The sequence below is a fragment of the Psammomys obesus genome, unplaced genomic scaffold (assembly GCF_907164565.1).
Source record: "Psammomys obesus unplaced genomic scaffold, mPsaObe1.curated_primary_1811, whole genome shotgun sequence".
NCBI classification, from domain to species: Eukaryota; Metazoa; Chordata; class Mammalia; order Rodentia; family Muridae; genus Psammomys; species Psammomys obesus.
The window spans coordinates 18,221,536-18,236,536 of record NW_026596051.1 but is presented as its reverse complement, the minus strand read 5'-3'; the positions used below and the strand labels follow the sequence as shown (position 1 = coordinate 18,236,536).

Sequence of the window (15,001 nt, the reverse complement as noted above, 5' to 3'; positions counted from 1 at the left end):
GCAGCAGGGACAGCACCACACACCATCCCATGTGACAGTTTCAGTCCCAGCTGCTTGCTGACTGCAGACAGCTGCTTGTCATGTGGCTACATGTGTTCTATCTAGCCGTAAGGGTGACATCCAAGCACTCTGCTGCTCTCTATAGCAGTCCTGGTCAGCAGGGCCAGCTGTACCCAAGGGTCTCCGGGGCCCATAGACACAGGGACTAGAAGGAAGCTCTAGCACACCTGTCACAGCAGCTAAGCAAAGTACAGATAGACAGGCTCCACAGCTCCCCAAGTGGCCAGGGTTATTTGCACACGAGGGTAAATTCAAAACGATTAAATAAGAGACTGCCCACATGATAAAAACATGGCGTCACTGCCATGAGCCCAGGAAGTATTTCATGGTCGGTCTGCAACTGGGCTTCCTATCTTTAAAGTGGCCATATCAGTAAGATATGCTGGCCCAGGCCTGCAATCCCAGCCCTTGGGAGCAGCAGGAGGACTGTGAGTTCAAGGCCTGTAGCCACGCAGACAACCCCCCTTATTGGCTGTTCTGAAGACAGAAGGGAGAGGCTTGGACACCAGCCCTGGCTTACCTCTAACTGTGGACAACAGCAAGACTCCAATTGCTGGCCAGCAGGAAGACACAATACATTCCTGGAGATGAAGGGAAGCAAAACAGTAGCCTAAACCTCTACAGTGGTTTCGCAAACCTTCACCATGAGGTTATATACATGTTCAGGGCTCAGACCCGCTGAGGCCTGCTTCTCACACAAGCACAGACTCAAACACCCCAGGCAGGAAACTCCACCTGGAAGTAGGCTAACCAGAATCCACCTTCTTGTGAAGCCCAGTTAGACCTTGCCTACAGCCCCTCACCCAACGCCTTTTCTCTTCTCCACCAGGGAACAGCTCTACAGCTGGTCTTCGCTGTCACCCTGACAAACGTGGGAGCAGCCACTAGGGACTTACATGAACACCTGCCATTCCCTCAGCTCTTCCACTTACAGAAACGTTCTAGCACCATCACCCAGGTGTGCAGGGGGAGGTATGTATGGGAACAGTACACAGCTTCTTCAGAGTAGACACGTCGTCTTCCCCAGAGCGTCCATCCAGACACAGGAGTCTAACTGCCATCGGTTAACAACTCCCAGCCACGGAAAACAACAACACAAGCCTTCAGAGCAAATGGGCTGCATTTTAGAGTATCAGAAAAAGGCATGGAGGACAGCTGTGTCTGTCAGAATTCAGAAGCGAATAAAGTCAGCAACACAATCTGTGGGTGCCAAGGGTTCAGGGAGGGGACAGGGAGAGCGCAGGGGACCCTGGGGTGCTGTCAATGTTCTGAACGTGCTGTGTGGGCTAGTATGGCCCACACATGTGCATACACATGAAGAGAACCCTCCCGCTGGTGCTGCTGCAGTGCACCCACAGCACCCACTGGCTGTGACAAGTACTTGACCCTCACATGGTGACAGTCAGCGCGCCATCATCAGGGTCTGTACTTTCTTTCTACTCTAGTTTTCTGTAAGCCTAAAACTTCCCAAGGAATGAAATCTATTCTTAAAATGGCCTTTGCTCTGGGCTGATCAGGTCCTTAGGAAGGACAGAGGTCAGTCCTATCTCAGCTGTCCCAAAGGACTATTAAACATACTCCTATCTGATCAGGGCTCCCCAGTGTGGGGGTCCAGGTGACTCAGGCACTTTGGGGGATAGGAAAAGTCCAGCTATGTGCTCTGGGAGCTCCTGCTGAGGGGGACAATCCAGTAGGCTCCCAATAGGACAGGTCCAAATCCTTGGATGGGAACAGAGAGGGAAGAGTGGCTGAAGCCCAGCGGTCAGCAAGGCCAATCCACCTACCTCAAGATCATCGAGGGAGCGTGTGATGCTGAACCTCCTAGACCTTCCGAAGGATCTGCGAGCCGAGGTGCGCTGAGAAGTCTGGGCCAGGGCAACTCCCCGTCCCAGTTTTGAACTCTAAACAGAAAGAGAAAGATGTGTTAAGTTACCCTCCCAGCGAGCAACTATCAGTTCTGCCCTTTGTGGCCCCCTGAAGGAGGAGCCCAGCTCAGCAGCACTGTGGGAGGTTCACTTGCAGTCATCGTTTGGTATACTTTAATTAAAATATTTGCCACAAAATATGCAAAATTGCAAAAGAGTCCCTCCAGGATCTTTAGCTATCTGCTGCTAGCTACCAACTGTATATCCTAGATGACAAGGCCCGCCCTGCTTTCCCAAACCGCATACAGACAGCCTGTTCCAGGGACGGATTGATACAGACGGCTGAAAAGCAAAAGTGTGTGGGGAGTAAGTCCTCATAAAGGCTGTCTTCAGCACACCTGTGCTTCCATGTCATCGTATAATGGCTTTAAGAGGCTAAGGATGCCCTAGCCAGTATCTGAAGATCATTCCAGCAAGAGGCTTGTGTTTCTTCCTCCAGGAAATGACAACATTGTGTGGCTATTTCCTCCCAATTCAAACATCCCCTCCTGGAAGGCTCAGAAGATTAGAAAGCTAACAAACTTATACAACTTGAGAAGCTAACAGAACCAGGCCTGTGGTCTGGAGAGAAAGCCCCACAGTTAAGAGCAATTGCTGCTCTTCCAGAAGACCCAAGTCTGAATCCCAGCTCACACATAAGCATCTATAATCACAACCATCTATAACTCTGGTTCCAGGAGATATGAAACCCTCTTCTGCCCTCCACTGACACCCACATACATGGGATACACATACACATTTTAGAAAGGCAAGGGAAGAGTGAGAGAGTACAAGCAAGCAGGCAGGTAGGCAGGCTTGGACAGCTTAGAAAGTTGGAAGCATTCACAAAGCCTCCCGTCATCCACAGCTGCTGAAGCAACGAGCCTTTAGGTGATGCAGCTCTCATGAATCCTCACTCATACTGGGCTTTTCAGTGAGGCAGCTGCCTAAAGACGCTGACAGTCCTGTATCAACCTCTCACTCTATACATCACCTCAATACACTCACTAGTTCACGATGCTGGCCCAGCATCACTCAGACTTCCCACAGAGAGAGCACACTGGAAGACAGTCCTCAGACATCATCCTTCAGCAACACGAAATTTCCCGCCATCATCACTCAGTAGCGCTAAGAACACCAGTGTTGGCAGCCGGCACCCCATCCATATCCAGCACTTTTTCACCATCCCACATGGAGACTGTCTCCATGTCTGTCTTTCCTGTCTGATAAGGGCCGCCCGGGGGACCTCATATAAGCAGAATTACTACACCCTTCTCTTCTTGTGGCTAGCTTGTCTCATTGGCCATAATGCCCTCAAGCCTCCGACATGCCCTCAACCCTTGCAGCACATGTCAGGATGTCCTCCCTTTTCAGGGCTGCAGTCCACTGTATCAAGAAGCTACGTTTTCTTTTTCCATTTTTCCATCTGTGGACACTTAGGCGGCCTCCATGTCTTAGCTGCTGGAATAATACAGCTATCAACTCTAGTGTATTACACCTGTTCTAGTCTCTGTTTTCTTTTCTTTTTTTCATTTATTTATTTGTTTTTTTATTGATTGATTGATTGTTTTTTTTTTGTTTGTTTGTTTTTTGGTTTTTTTTTTTTGAGACAGGGTTTCTTTATGTAATCCCTGGTGTCCTGGAACTTGCTCTGTAGGCCAGGCTGCCTCTGCCTCCCAAGAGCTGGGATCAAAGGCATGTGCCACCATAGCCCAGCCTAGTCTCTGCTTTCAATTCTCTTGGCTATCCAAGAAGTAGAGTTGCTCAATCATATGGTGATTCTATCTAAAAGAATTTTAAGGACCTCCTCACTGTTCCACTGTAGATTCCCACCCGCAGTGCACACAGCTCTAATTTTAGCAGTCCTAGCCAGGCCCTGGTACTTTCCAGTTTTGACAGTGATCATCCCAATGGGCTGAGGTATGCTGCACTGCCATTTTGAGGACCAGCATTAAGGCGTTAAACATTTTCTCATGTGCTTTTGGCATATGAATATCTTCTTTGAAAATGTGTCATCTTGAGTCAAAATGTGTCATTTTTGAGTCCTTTGCCTGTTTTTTAAATCAGTTTTTTGTTTTTGTTTTTTTTTTTGTTTTGTTTTGTTTTGTTTTGTTTTTGCTTTTCTGACACTGTTCTAGAAAGTCCATGTGTGCTGGACCTAAGCTGTTAGATCTGTTTGGACATTTTCTCCATCTCAGGCCACTTTCCCAGGTTGCTGATGGAGTTCTTCAACAGCACATGTTCTGCAGTTTGAGATAATGTAAGGCCCCCAGAGCAGGGGCTTAGCCTGTCCCAGTCGCCTATCACTGCCCTCCCACAGTACCAGGGACAAATCAAGTGTTCACTCAGTCTTACCAAACAGATACTGAGCAAGAAGTTGGCCCTAAATAGAGACCAAATCATTGGAAGATTCTTCCAGACTCGACACAGGACCCTGACAAGATTTGGAACGGACAGGTTTACTTCTCCTGGCATATCAATCAGGATCCCCATGAGGCCTTTTAGTGGAGAGAACTCTGTGCCGAGCAGCTGACTTGGTGCTGGAGGACAGGGCAGGCAAGGAGGTCCTAGAATGTCATAGAGGAAGAGGAGGCCTTTTCACACTGAGCAGCTCCAAGGAAGGACCATAGAGCTGGGACTCAGCCTCAGGGACACTTGGAATCTCTGAGGGAAAGAAGTGGGAGCAATGAGCTGGGAAAGCTGAGCTGGACTCAGGGAACGGAGGGCCAGGAACGGTCCCTGTGGATGTTACTATCGTGACACCCTGTTCTGCTGGTTCATTAGGACACCGCTGGAGGCAGAGCCTGACAGCACATGGCTGAGGAGCAAGAAGAGGGTACAGACCCACTCTTCAGGTCCCAGAAGGTCTTAGGGCCGGGGTTACAGCTAGAACCAGTGCCCTCGTTAATGTGTTACAACAAAGCTAAATGTGAAGAATCTAAAACCCAAGTCAAACCAGCATTAATCATCGAACACTGTGTCAAACACAAAACTGAACAAGAATGGCTGTGCTGTGGTCTGGGCCAATGTGCATGTACACATATGCACAATTATGTGCATGTATGCAGAGGTCAGCAAATTCAGGCATCACTTTCTCAGGCTTTCTGTCAACTTGCTACAGGCTAGAGTTACTTTGGAGGAGGGAACCTCAAATGAGAAAATGTTCCCCAAGACTGGCCTGTGGACAAGTCTGTGGTACATTTTCCTGCCTGATTATTGGCTGTGGATGAGCCCAGCTCACCATGTGCAGTACCACCCCTGACTGATGGTCGAGGATGCTGTAAGGAAGCAGGCTGAGCAATCTGTAAGAGCAAGCCAGTAAGCAGCACCTCTCCATGGACTCTGCTTCAGTTCCTACCTCCAGGTTCCTGCCCTGACGTCCTTCTGTGATGGAGTGTGACCTGAGTGTTGCAAGCTGGACTAAACTCTTTCCTCAAGTTGCTTTTGATTATGCTTTTTGTCTTATCACAGCAATAGAAACCCTAACCAAGACAGACAGGATCTGTCATTGGCCTGGAACTTCACTGAGTTGGCGAGGCTGACTGGCCAGCAGGCCCTAGCAAGCTTTCTTTCTCCATGCATCCTGTCATTGCTAGAACTGAATTCTAGGGCTCGGAAGCACTTTATCAAACGAGGCCTTCCTATAGCCCTGTAGTACATTTCATGCATATATTGCTGAAAAAACTACTCCTGGTCACCATGAATCACCTTTCTGAGAAGAAGGAGAAAGGTCTTGACCTCAAGAAAGGAAAGGACAATTACACAGGGAAGCACATTTAAACAAGATGACAAGTTACATAAGTTAGCAAGTATCTAAGGACCAAATATTTATCTGTCAGGAAAGGCCAAGAACCTTTAAAGGAGAAACAAACTATGAACTGCCATACCAAGAAAGAAAAGAAGGGACAGAGGACACAAACCAAGCAGTCTTAAAAACAAAACAAAAGGCAAAGAGTAAAAGGGAGGGTTGTTGGCTTCCAGGAGCTGGTACCTTCCAGGAGAGCAGGACTCACCTCTCTTCCTACTACATGGATGGACCATGTCTGTAGATTCCTCTGATCTCATTCATATGCTAACAGAAGGATCTCAAACTGGATTGGGAAAGAAATCCAACTATCTGTCTCTAACAAAGAAGTGGAAAAGTTTAAATAAAACAGACTGTTAACTTAGCCAAAGCTAATGTCACTGGTATAGCTTGACTGCTTTGCTGATACTGTTTAATAAAAGAACCCAGGGCTGGGGATGTGCCTAAGCTGTGGAGCCCTTGCCTAGCATAGGCAAGGCCTTGGGTTTAATTCCTACAACTGAAAAGAGGGTGAAGGTTTACACATGAAAAAGGGGAGGAAAGCCTGGTGTGGTGGCGCACACCTTTAATCCTGGCACTCATGAGGCCGAGACAGGTGGAACTCTCAATTCAAGGCCAGCTAGGTCTACAAAGTGAGTGTCAGGACAGCCAGGGCTGTTATATAGAAAAACCCTATCTTGAATAACCAAAAAAAAAGAAAAAAAAAAAAAGAAGAAGAAGAAAGAAAAAAAAGCAAGAAAAGTAGAAGGGGAAGAAAAAAGAAGAAGACAGGGAGACACACTCTACGATTAATTTGATACACTATATACAATATAATTAATTTTATAAGGCAAAAAATTGCTACCAAAACCAAAGACAATAAGAAAAGGGGAGAATCACAGAAGAGTCTTATAAACATAGATTTTAAAATCCTACAAAAATATTAGCAAACCAAATCCACTAGCATATGAAAAGCTCATTGTGCTAAGCTGGGTTATCTTGGGAATGCAGATGTGGTCTAACATTTGAAAATCTAATGAAGAGGAGGAAGCCCACACAATTCAAAGGATGCAGAACACTCAGAAAGAAAGCTAAGCTAGAACACCCATTGGAGAAACTGTATTAACAAAGGAAGAGAAGAAACCTCCCAAACTCTGACAGCTGCATTAAAGAAAAAAAGCTATATTAAAACAAAACAAAACAAAAAAACCTGCACTTTCATTTATCACCAGGGGTGGCATTTATAATTTATGATGGTATATTAATACTAGCAACAAAATTACATAAAACAGCTAGGGATAACTAATGAAATAATAAGCCTATTAAAGACACTTAGAAAAAAAAAAGACACTTAGGAAGGTAATTGCCTGAGTTTGTTGAGAGAAAAAACAAGGCGGATAGATGGCTTAGTGAGTAAAGGTACTTGCTGCCGCCAAGCCTGACAGCCTGAGTTTGATCCCCAGAACCCACATGGAGAGTGGAGGGAACTAATTACTCAGCAAACTGTCTTCTGACCCCCACACACATGCTGTGATACGCGTGTACACTCCCTCAGACATACATACATGCATACTGTCTGAAATCCCCACTCCTTGTCAACATAATCTTCCACCTCCTTCCTCCAAAGCCACACGCTTATTTCATAATATGAAGCACAATACAACTTTAAAAGTCTCCATAGTCTTTAAAAATTCCAAAACTTAATAAATCCCAAGTCTAACTATGCATGACTCTAAAATAAAAAAACACAGTACATACTTTGAACATACAATAGCACAGAATAAATATGTTTTATTCGAAGAGGAAAGAACCAGGGGATAAAACAATCACACAAACTAAAACTCAAGTCCATCAGGTGAAACACCAAACCCTCCACCTTCCTGCCCATAATCTGGAACTTGGAGCATAACCACGTGGCTCCAGCAGGCAGGGGGCGCTCTGACCACTTGCAGAGCTACAGCTTCCCTGTTCTTGCTTCCTGTCACACACTGCTTCCTGGCAGATGGCCTACCAGTCCTAGCACTCCAACATCCTGGGGTCTCCACGGTTCACCTTCAGAGCTTCCCACAACAGCCTCTCCACGGGAAGTCCAACCCTGCTATAGAGTGCCTGGCCTCAGCTGTCCTGGAATCTTGCATCTTTGTCTTTAAAACCAGCACCAAGCAGACAATGTTTACAGCATTGCTAAGCCCTGCTGGCTGCCGGCTTAAGGTGTAGCCTGGTTCCTTGGAGCCAACAGTACACAGACCTCGAGGACATAGTCTCCTGGGCATTTCCTTCACAGTTTCCTGGGCAGTTCCTCTTGAGGAGCAGAGAACCTTTTCAGGTTTCATTTATTTAAATGAATTTGTTTCTCTACAGGATAAAGCCTTCCACAGGCGAGGTCCTACCCTTGGGACACCCGCCCTTCTTCTTGCCCCAGTGCAACACAGGATTTTCTACAATGATGCTGATCTCCTTATCACTTAGAGCTGCTTCTTCAGCACCAGCCTGAATACCATCCTGCCGTGAATCTCCTCTGCCAAACAAATCAGTTCATCATCTTCAAACTGAATCCTACTCAAGTTTTCACAAGACAGGAAAAATGTAGCCAAATTCTTAGCAAAAGAAAAAAAAAATCACAAGAATTGCCCCATTCCAGTTCCTATTAGAACCTATTCCCCCCTAAAATCTAAGGAGCTGGGCCTCTATTGTCCATGCTTCTTGTAGACATAAGGTTATTGTGTAATTCAAATGCTGATTTCTGTACCCCATATCTGGCTGCAATGCTTGTTCTGAGAATCTCCTGTCTCAATGTAGTGTAAACACTGCTCCCTGGTTATCCCCTGATATGCCAACAAAACAGCTGACAGCCAGTTTCTAAGCAGTGGAGAGAATAAGACTGGACTTCTTGCCAGCCAGGGGAGAAGGAGTTAGAGGAGGAAGGAGACACAGGCACAGGCAGAAGTCCAGAAGAGAGGAGCCGGAGCAGGAAAGCCATACAGGGCAAGTATCTCTGAGATTTACGCTGGAAGGAAGCTAGATTAGCTTAAAAGGTTAAGAACAGAGTAATAACTGCTCAGTTATTGTGCTGTGAAGCTTGTTAAAATAATTTAATAAAGTCTCAATTATTTGGGTAATAGCTGGGGTACGAGAGAAACTAAGAAACAAACACAATTTTATAAAAAATAATTTTAACAGCTTCTCTCAGCATTCTTGTCTTGTCTCAGCCCATTAAACTCTTCATTTAGCACTCAATGGCTTTTTTAAGCCCAAAGTTATAAGCTCTTCCACATTCTTCCCAAAAAGTTTGATAGTTATGATGAGGCTTATCATAGCAACTACCCCACTCTTGGAACCAATTTCTGCCTTATTTTCTTTGCTGGTCACTGTGACAAAATACCCTAACAAGGGCAACTTAAGGAAATAAGGGTTTATTTTAGCTTACAGTTTCAGGTTACAGTCTATTTTGGTCAAGGTTTCTATTGCTGTGATAAACACCACGGCCACAGCAAGTTGGGGAAGAAGGGGTTTATTCGGCATACATTTCCATACTGTTGGCTATCACTGAGGGTAGGAACCTGGAAGCAGACCTGAAGCCCCTGCTAAATTCATTCTGAAGAGCTGTAGAAGCAAAATCTAACACACACTTGAGCTTCAGTTAAAGTGCACGGGATTCCTAGGAGCCCCAGGCTACTCAGAGGGCATCAAGACTAGCCTAAGTTAGGATGCTGGGATGTACTTTTTAATACAGTGGGATGAACTTCTGAATATCATAATGCACCTGTGAAAATAACACATGAGTTCACCAAGATATCAGTGCACATAGACCCTGGCCCTAGAACCTTGGAGGCTCCCACGTCTGAAAATCACATGTTCCCTTAGGGTGACAGTAGGCCAACACCGAGATTAAGGGAGGCTAATGTGGAATTTAATTACAAAATAAAACTTTTATTTATTTATCTGTTTTTTTTATTTTTTCAAGACAGGGTTTCTCTGAGTAGCCTTGGCTGTCTTGAACTCCCTTTATAGACCTGGCTGGCCTTGAACTCACAGAGATCTGCCTGCCTCTGCCTCCCTGAGCGTTGAAACTAAAGTCGCGAGCCACCATACCTGGCTGCAAAATAAAACTCAAAAATCAAAAACGCAGGAAACGTCAGGCCAGAATTTCTCTTTCACCTTCGTACCGCCTGCAACACCATGCTCTATGTCCACCACAGTGACCTCCCCAACAACAGAATTCAAGGTCTTCCCTTTGCATCCTTTTGAGCTCAGCAGTTCACAGCTTGCCACACTGTAGTCTGAAGAGTGCTACACAACAATCCTAAATACAGTCAGAAATTTAAAAGCTTACTCCAAAAGCTTAAAAACACTGCAACACTTCTACCAATGGCTAGCTGGATTTGGGATATCTGTTTTCTTTTCTTTCATCTTAAAAAACAAAATAGAGAAAACCCAAACACGGAGAGATGTTATTTTCATGTCAGGAAAGCTTGACAGGCTAACCTCATCAATTCTTCCAAATCAGTCTACACATGAAAATATAAATGAAAACAACCAATAGTATTTTGGAAAATGTCTAAACTACATAAGAGAGTGAGGCCTAAGCAAAATCAGCATAAAGTGAGGTCTGCCCTGTAGAGACAGAGACACTCTGAGGTTATAATAAACTATTGTTGGGGTGCTGACAAAGCAAGAACAGGCATACAAACAGGGTCTTTCCCTACAGAGACATCCTGAAGCTACAGTAAACTGACACAGAATAAGTTGCCAAGGAACACACCCGTACACATCAGAAGATGCAATCTATGATGGGACATTACTGATATAGGTGGGAGGATAAACTCAGTGCCAGGACAACGTCCTCCACGACGAACCCTCCCCCTTCACCAGATCCTCTTCACAGTGTCACCTCTGTGGTTGGGGAGATGGCTTAGTGGACAAAGTGCTTGCTATGCGAGCATGAGGACCTGAGTTTAGATTCCTAACACTCACAACCACTTACAATTCCAGATCCAGGAGATACAATGGCCCTGGCCTATGTTCATGTGCACATGCCCATACACAAGTACGTACACATAAAAAAAAAAAAAAAAGCAGGCCAGGTGGTGGTGGTGGCACACACCTTTAATCCCAGCACTTGGGATGCAGAGGCAGGCAGATCTCTATGAGATTGAGGCCAGCCTGGTCTACAGAGCAAGTTTCAGGATAGACAAAGCTACACGGAGAAATCTGTCTCAAAAATGAAAACAAACAAACAAACCAACATCTGGCTGGGGGTCCTAGCAAACAGAAGGGTCTTGGGGGCCGACTGGCCAGCGGCTCTAGCTGAAGCAGCAAGCCTTGAGTTCAGTGAGAAACCCTAGTCTCAAAAACATACAATACAGAAGCTATTAAAGACAGACCAATCCAACTTCTACATACACAGAGACAAGACCACCCCACCTAAGTACATACACATGCATGTAACACATACTAAAAAGTTACATGCATGTAACTTTTCCCCCTCTAAAAAACCTGGGGAAGGAAAGAAAGGCTAATCTTAAAGTAGTGGGATTCCACTACTTAGGGCATAAATTGTACATATGGCTAAATGAAGGCTAGGAACTTCTAGGCATTCAAAAACACACGAAGAAAAGTGAAAGGAAGCAAGCCACAGGTGGGGTGGGGGTGCGAGAGCACGGGTGTCTGTAAATGTCTGGTCCTACTCCCATCACTGGTCAAGCAGCCAGCGTCCACAGTCCTGCCGACCCAGAAGAGACAACCTAGAAACAGGCAAGAGGTATGAGCTGACGTACGAGCAAGGAGATGCAAACATTAGCCATGTCAAGAAGCCCAAGAGCCACACCTAGACATGGGCAAGAATGCCCACGTGGCATTAACAGTAATGTTACAGAGGTCTGAAGAGGTGGTTCAGCGAAGAGTGTGTGCTGCTCCTCCAGAGGCCTCAAGTTCAATTCCCAGGACCTAGGTCAGTTCACAAGTGCCTGTAACCCTGGTTCTTGGGAATCCGATGCCCTCTTATAGCTCTGTGGGTAACAGGCACACATGGTACAGAGACAGAACGCACATTCACAGATGATAATAAACCTGAGAAAAGCAGGAATGGAACTGCTGTGTGACGCATTTACACAGTGGACTATTCACACAATAGAAGATGATCAGGCTGCAGCTACACATAACATCACAGAGAAAGCTTTGAAGTTGTGCCAGGCCACTACGAACTGAGCATGAGACTCTTGTAAGGCATGTGTGCACAGTGGAAGGGCAGCAAACGCCGGTGTTTGGGACAATCGCTCAGCTGGGGCTATTCCAGGAGGGCTCTAAACAGTCTTCCTTCCGGGAAAGCAGACAAAGGAGCGGGCAGCAGACACACCCTCCACCTCCTGGGGCTCCTCTGCAACCCCACATCAACTCACCCTCCCAGCACACCACCCGAAGGTCAGACCCCGTCCTGGGAGCTGGCATTGGCATTGAAAGGCCCTCTGATGCATTACTGGGGGAGGAGGCTACACAGAGCATGCAGCTCCAGGCTGCCAGTACCTCACCCAGAAATACTGGGCTTTTCCAAGACTTGGGGTGGGTGCTGGGGGCAAGACAGCTCTAAGAGTCTCAGTTTACACAAGTGAGGATCACAGATACCCTGCTCAGGGCGGTGACACTATGGGACCTTTTGTAGGAGTCCTCTTTGTTGAAAGTACCAGAAGAAAATATTTACATCTGTTTTGGAACTTCCTCTCACACAGGGAAAAACTATGCACACAATCTGTTTGTTGAATGCAGAGCTCTCTAGGCTCTGTCTCTGGTGAACCTCTCATTTCGGGGCCACATAAAGGAGGAATTATAGTTCCTAACTCCAGCACTCATTATGTTGTGCTTTTTGTTCTTTTGCAGTCAAGGTTTCATGGAGCCCAGACTAGCCTCAAACTCACTGTATGGGCCTAACCTCCTGATCATCCTGCCTCTATATACTGTGGGCTGTTACAAAACCAGGTACAGCTGGCTTTGTTCTTTTTATCTTTAGGGACCAGCAAGATGGCTTAATAGTAAAAGCACTTACCACACATACCTGATGATCCAGGCTCAATACCCAATCCCTGTTATAAGGAGCGAATCAACAACAAAAGTTGTCCTGTGACCTCCAAATGCCTGCAGCAGCATACACTCCTGCATGTGGATGTGCATACACACGTGGGCACACACGTGCACAGACGTACACACACGCACAAAGATGACGAGATTTTTTAAGTCTAAAATAATTTGGTTTTTCTCTAAGGGAACTTTTTTAGTCACTAGGTTCACATCTCAATCATGAAAAACTGACCCAAAATAAGAAGTGTCATGTACCCTCCCTGGCTCTCTGTGGCCTCTGTGGTAAGAGTTATTACCAGTCTGCTTGCTGAAATTCTTTTGCTGACTTGGTGTGTGTGTGGCGGGGGGTGGGTGAGGTTGAAGTGGTATGTAGGAAAACTGGGCAAGTGGTAAATGCCTGTAATCCCAGCTGTCTCTCTCGGGGAGGCAGAGGAAGACAGATCTCTGAGTTCAAAGCCAGCCTGGTCTACAGAGGGAGTCCAGGACAGTCAAGGCTGAGAAACACTATCTTGTAAAACCAAAACCAAAACCAGAAGAAGGAGGGGGAGAAGAAGACGAAGAAGGAGGAGGAAGAGGATGCAGGCCCCACACATTAGGCAGGCAGGCAGCCCACTGACTTTCTATGGGAGGCTCACTACATGGCCTAGGCTGGCCTTGAACTCTAGTGTAAGCAGGACTTGAACCTGCTATCCTCCTATCTCAGCCCAAGAGTAAGCGGATCAAAGGCCTGAGCTATCAAGACCGGCTCCCTTCGCAGTGTCCCATCTGTTGCTTTAAGCATGTGCACACCTGGGCTAGCCAGCCAGTTCCACAGGTAAAAGCACTTGGTACACAAGCCTGGATCCCACAGTGGAAGAAGAGAACCAACTCTCAAGAGCTGTCTTCTTCCCACCATGTGTGCTATAGTGTGCGCATGCCCACCTGTGTACACACACACACTTAGTTTAAAAGCCGAAAATAAACGTGGACAGTTAACAATGGCTTGAGAGCATCTAACTCTTTACACAAGAAAGGGATTTAAATGTGCCTTTCTGTGACCGGCTGCTTTCATGTGGCGAGTCCCCCATTACTCATACGCTGTCCCTCCTCATGGCTGACTGCTCACTCTCTTGAAAACCCACCCCAAGCCCTAGTGGCTCTTCTTCCATCCCCAACACACATCTATGGACTCAGGCAAGAAAGAAGGCTAACTTGAAAATAAATGAGCGCTCCCCAACCTCCCTTCCAACCTCTCCCCTATGTAGAAGAGAGAAGGTTAGTGGGGAGAGAGGGCCCCTTTACTTCTCCTGGCTATTTAGGGTCCAGGGCTTCTTTTAGGGCTCTATACCCATCTCCATCAACAGCAAACGCAGCCAGCAGGCTCCTCCACAACGCTGCGCCCTGAAACGTTTCTCTCCGTCTGTCTGCTCTAAACCGCCACACCATCCATCTCTGGTCTCTCCAAACTGCTACTCGCCAAATGCCAACACCACACACCACACCTTCTCTTTCTGGGCTCTCAGTTTATATCCTCAGAGTCCTAGGCCACACCCTTCTCCATGCTGCACGTGAAAGGCTGTTACCAGCTGGCCAAGATCACGCCCCGCACATGACAATTAACAAGTGTGGGCAAACTTATAGCCCAACTAAAATCCCACACTTAGGATTAAAACAAACACATATTTACATAACTGAGTTTACAAAGAGACGGAAACTTCCATTACACCCACACTGCATACAATTCAGTTTGATTCCTAAGCCCAACTGACGTCTAATCAAATTCAGTCTGTTTACAAGCGGTCAGATCAGCTGATTTTGCCTGCTCTGAGACAGATCCACACTCTCTGCTGTGTCTCACTGCCTATCCCTCACAGTTCAGCGGATTGGCAGGGACACTCTGCTCTAATACGTCAGCTTGAGAGACACTGCCTATGATGACATCATCATAGGGTGAGACCACAACTTGTCATGGGCCATCTTGTTCCTCGGCTGATCTCCTCATGTCTTTCACTGGAAGAGACAGACACAGCCTTGATCAAGCCCAGGAGGGCACTACCTTCACAGGCTGGTCAGTGCTCCCCAATATCCACACGTGGAATCCCTAACTCAGAATCTCAGCACACACCTATGTTTGGAGACAGAGACTTTACAGAGGTACCAAAGGAGAGCGCTGGGTAGGCTGGAATGCAATGTGATGGCAGAC

The 15,001-nt window shown here is 46.4% G+C and overlaps 1 protein-coding gene across 3 annotated transcripts in view; it reads right to left on the bottom strand.

Moving 5' to 3' along the window:
- Positions 1-15,001, bottom strand: part of Rgs12 (regulator of G protein signaling 12) — an 87,113-nt gene that overhangs the window by 65,235 nt on the left and 6,877 nt on the right. For all 3 annotated transcript variants that reach the window (XM_055624191.1, XM_055624189.1, XM_055624190.1), the window contains exon 2: positions 1,845-1,961. In XM_055624191.1, the coding sequence (XP_055480166.1) occupies positions 1,845-1,961 (117 nt within the window). The remainder of the gene's footprint in view (positions 1-1,844; positions 1,962-15,001) is intronic.